General features: G+C 46.4%; 1 protein-coding gene across 1 annotated transcript in view; it reads left to right on the top strand.

Annotated features, from left to right (window-relative positions):
- Nucleotides 1-835, top strand: part of LOC114065642 (myosin heavy chain, skeletal muscle, adult-like) — a 17308-nt gene extending 16473 nt beyond the window's left edge. The window contains exons 23-25 of the mRNA XM_027899700.1: nt 10-166; nt 310-405; nt 636-835. Of these exons, the coding sequence (XP_027755501.1) occupies nt 10-166; nt 310-405; nt 636-791 (409 nt within the window). The 3' untranslated portion in view covers nt 792-835. The remainder of the gene's footprint in view (nt 1-9; nt 167-309; nt 406-635) is intronic.
- The last annotated feature ends 2942 nt before the right edge of the window (nt 836-3777 follow it).

Genomic DNA, 3777 nt, shown 5'->3' with positions numbered 1-3777 from the left:
GTGACCCTGTCCCTTGGAGAGACACCCCAGGGAAGCTGCAGGGATGGGCTCCTCATTGCAGGTGCGGGAGCTGGAAGGGGAGGTTGATGCTGAGCAGAAGCGCAGCGCTGAAGCCGTGAAGGGTGTGCGCAAGTACGAGAGGAGGGTGAAGGAACTCACCTACCAGGTAAGGCTGGAGGCCTCCTTGGGGTGATGCACCCTCATTCCAGGAAAAAAAAAGCTTTTCACCTGGACTCCAAGGGTGAATGTTATTTTGTGATGTGCAGAAAGCAGTAATTCACTCTCTTTCCTGTTTATCAACCGCTGTAGTCTGAGGAAGACAGGAAGAATATTTTCAGGCTGCAGGATCTGGTGGACAAGCTGCAAATGAAGGTTAAATCCTACAAGAGACAGGCTGAGGAAGCTGTAAGTATTGCTTGGAGAAATAGCAAGTGTTACTTTCTGTGGGTGTCATACAGGTGTTGAGGAGATGAATATCAGAATTTGGAAAATGCCTGGGATCACCAATTCTCCAGGAGGGGGATGGAGGTTTGTGCCTCCCCCAGGGAAGAGCTGCAGCCCCACAAGGCCGAGGTGCAGGAGGAGTGAAATCCCTGCCCTGGGCTCTTCATCACCAACCCCCTCTCCCCACACAGGAGGAGCTCTCTAATGTCAACCTCTCCAAGTTCCGCAAGATCCAGCACGAGCTGGAGGAAGCCGAGGAACGGGCTGACATTGCAGAGTCCCAGGTCAACAAGCTCCGAGTGAAGAGCCGGGAGTTTCATGGGAAGAAGATAGAAGAGGAAGAGTGAGGATGCCATGAGGCAACAAAGTGACCTGAGGGCTGCACAAAATGTGAACCTCCTGTCACTTCCTTCTGCTCTGAGTCTTTATAACCACGTCTGTTTGTAGAGAATAAAGGCCACAGATTCTTTTGCATGCACATCCAAGCACTGCTTTCAGTAGTTACAATTTAATTCTGAAGTTATTTAAGTATTTACTGTTTTCAAACAATTAAATTTCAGGAATAAGGTCTTGAATTTTCTGGAGTAATATTCAGAATCTCCAGTACTGCTACTAGGGTAACAGTTCTAGGCATGAGAGGAAATTAATGTTTTGCACTGCATTAGTGTTTCCCAGCAATGGAATTGTGATTTCAAGCTAGAATAAATAAATATTAAATAAATAAAGTTCTATAAGAAGAGCAACTGTAAATCTATGCTTCACAAGTTTACAAGGATTTATATGAAGAGGAACTTGTTTTTACTTTCTAAAACTGGAATTGAGAACAACTCTAATAACATGAAACCATAATCTCCAAGCCTGACACCCTGAGAATACAGGGAATCCCTAAACCTGGTGGCTCTGCACTGCCAACCAGTGCTTCCTGCCTGCCTTTTGGAGCAATAAAGGAGCTTTGCTTAATAAGTGAACTGAACGCTGGGTGGAAAGAAGCAGCTGAGAGTCATTGGCTTTTTATTCATCCCATGTAGGGTAACTTTGCAGAATATGTATGAACAGGACAAAAATGAGGAAAGGCTGACCATGAGAAAGAGCCTCAGGGCAGCAACATCTCCCAGCCCCAGCCGTTCTTGCCAGTGCCCTGGGGTGCTGTGCAGCCTGAGCAAGTCTGGGGAACACCAGTGACTCCATGAGGAAGCAAAGAGATTGCAGCCACTGGGAAATCACAATGACACTATCATTAGAGCTTAATTTATATAGAATGTATATGCTGTGCATATACACAGCAGCCATGCATAGACCTTGGCACATCCCAGAGCTGCTGAGGGCAGATTCTACAAGCAGATACAAGAAATGGTAAATGAGACTTGGCTCTTCCTGCAGGAACACATACAGGTCCCTCAAGGTTCCTGGCCAGCTCTGCACCACTGCATTTCCAGAGAATACTTTAAGGACTTGTAATCTAACTGGGGAAGGTAGCTGGAGACGTCAGACGACCTTTTGCACTGACCACAGTGTTTTTGCAGCAACAGCATTCAGGATTGGCAGGTCCTCCTCCTCCTAAACACGCTGAGGTTTGCACACAAGGAATCCTCTCATGTTATAACTAAATATGGAAGTAGTTTACTAGGCAGCAATTATATATATTTAGGAAAAGATGACGCCCTGTGTTGACTCCCGTGTCACTGTAAGTGATGCTCCTCAGAGACAGCATCTCTATGTGTGAAGCTGTGAAAACTGTATCTGTGACACTGAGATCTGGGCACCAAGGAAGGGAAACCTTGGATATCTTTTTAAACCTGCTGACTGACTAGCAAACATCACAACAACTTTGGGAATCGTAAGTGGATGCCAAAAATCCCTGCTCCCTTTGGACAATATTGTAGTGACCCTCCAAAATGAACAGCCTGGTCTGACTGTGGAAAAATCATGATACACTTGGAGCACTTGAAACTGTTGGAGCTCATCTCTCATCTGATGGCCTGAGGATTTGTTCCCAAATGCTCAATGATGAAAGGTAACATTGCAGGTTCCTTAAATGACAGCACCGTGGGCCAATTCTCTACTTCAAACTGCATGAGTGGGAAAGGCTTAGAAGTCCCACACACTGCACTGGGCTGACCTGGCCTTGCCACCAGCCATCCTGGAAAGCTTGGCTAAGCACTTTTTGGAATCAGAGTGGAATATAAAGGGAGGGTTAAGGAAAAGCAGTTTCTCCTCACTTTGTGATTTGCTGCCTTATCTGGAGAGCAGGAGTCATTTTGCATCAACACACTATTTCTGGAGTCAGGCTGCTTGTGACCTGAAATGTGCTGATGCACAGGTAACTGATCTTGGGAAAAACATGGGCCCATTGCAGGCATAAAGGACCATCTCTAAGAGAAGGTTTAAAATAGATGCAGCTGATGAGCTCCACTAAAGCTGCTGCCTCGTGTGGACTGTGGAGTTCTCTGACCTTAAACAGCTTGGCCCTGAAAGATAGGAGGCACTGAAACGTGGAGAAAGTGTTTCCGACCTTAAGAAAGAAGTTCCTTACAATAATCAAGAATATTCTGAGTTGGGAGGGACCCAAGGATCATCAAGTCCAACTCTTAAATGAATGGCCTGTACAGGGATCAAACCCACAACTGGGGGTTAACCATCATCATGCTCTGACCAGCTGAGCTGATAATGCCACATCCAGCTTTCCAGTTCTCCAAGTACTCACCATGCCCTCAGGCCACGCCAACAGTGCCTTGACCACAAAGGGCTTTCCTCCCAATGACAGAAAACTAGGGGACCAGAGAGCAAAAGAGAGAAAGGAACAGAGACACAAACGAGGGAGAGGGAGGAGAGAAGTGGATGAGGGGGGTCGGGAGCAAGTGAGAGAAAGAAACTGAGAAAGAGAATGAAATGCCGAAAAAGAGGGGAAGGGAGGAAGAGATGGAGAAAGATTAAAATGAAAGCAAGACTAAAAAGAAAGAAATTGAGGTGGGGAGCGAGGAACTTGATGAAGGAGAGGAGAGGAAGAGACAGAAACTGGAGATGGAAGGAAGGAAAAAATAAAAAGAGAAAGGAACAGAGCAATTAATTTAACATCATTGGACTGTTGGTACCTCACCCTGGACTTCAACTCTGCTGCTTCTGATCGTCTGAGAAGGTGTTTGCAAGTTACAACATCATTCCTCTTCAAGTGCCTGGGTCACAGTGTGAGTAGCTGCTGTTCCCAGGGCTGAACAGTGGCTGCATTGGCCAGAGGTGTGATAAGAAGAACAAAGGGATGCAGGGTACTCACTTGGGAGAGACTGTAGCAGCTGTACCTACACTCTGCAGAAGGGGAATCCTCCCTGCTCTTGT

The sequence above is a fragment of the Empidonax traillii genome, unplaced genomic scaffold, assembly GCF_003031625.1.
Source record: "Empidonax traillii isolate 1590-97213 ecotype Southwest subspecies unplaced genomic scaffold, ASM303162v1 scaffold685:size505991, whole genome shotgun sequence".
NCBI classification, from domain to species: domain Eukaryota; kingdom Metazoa; phylum Chordata; class Aves; order Passeriformes; family Tyrannidae; genus Empidonax; species Empidonax traillii.
This window is presented reverse-complemented; position numbering and strand designations above follow the sequence as displayed.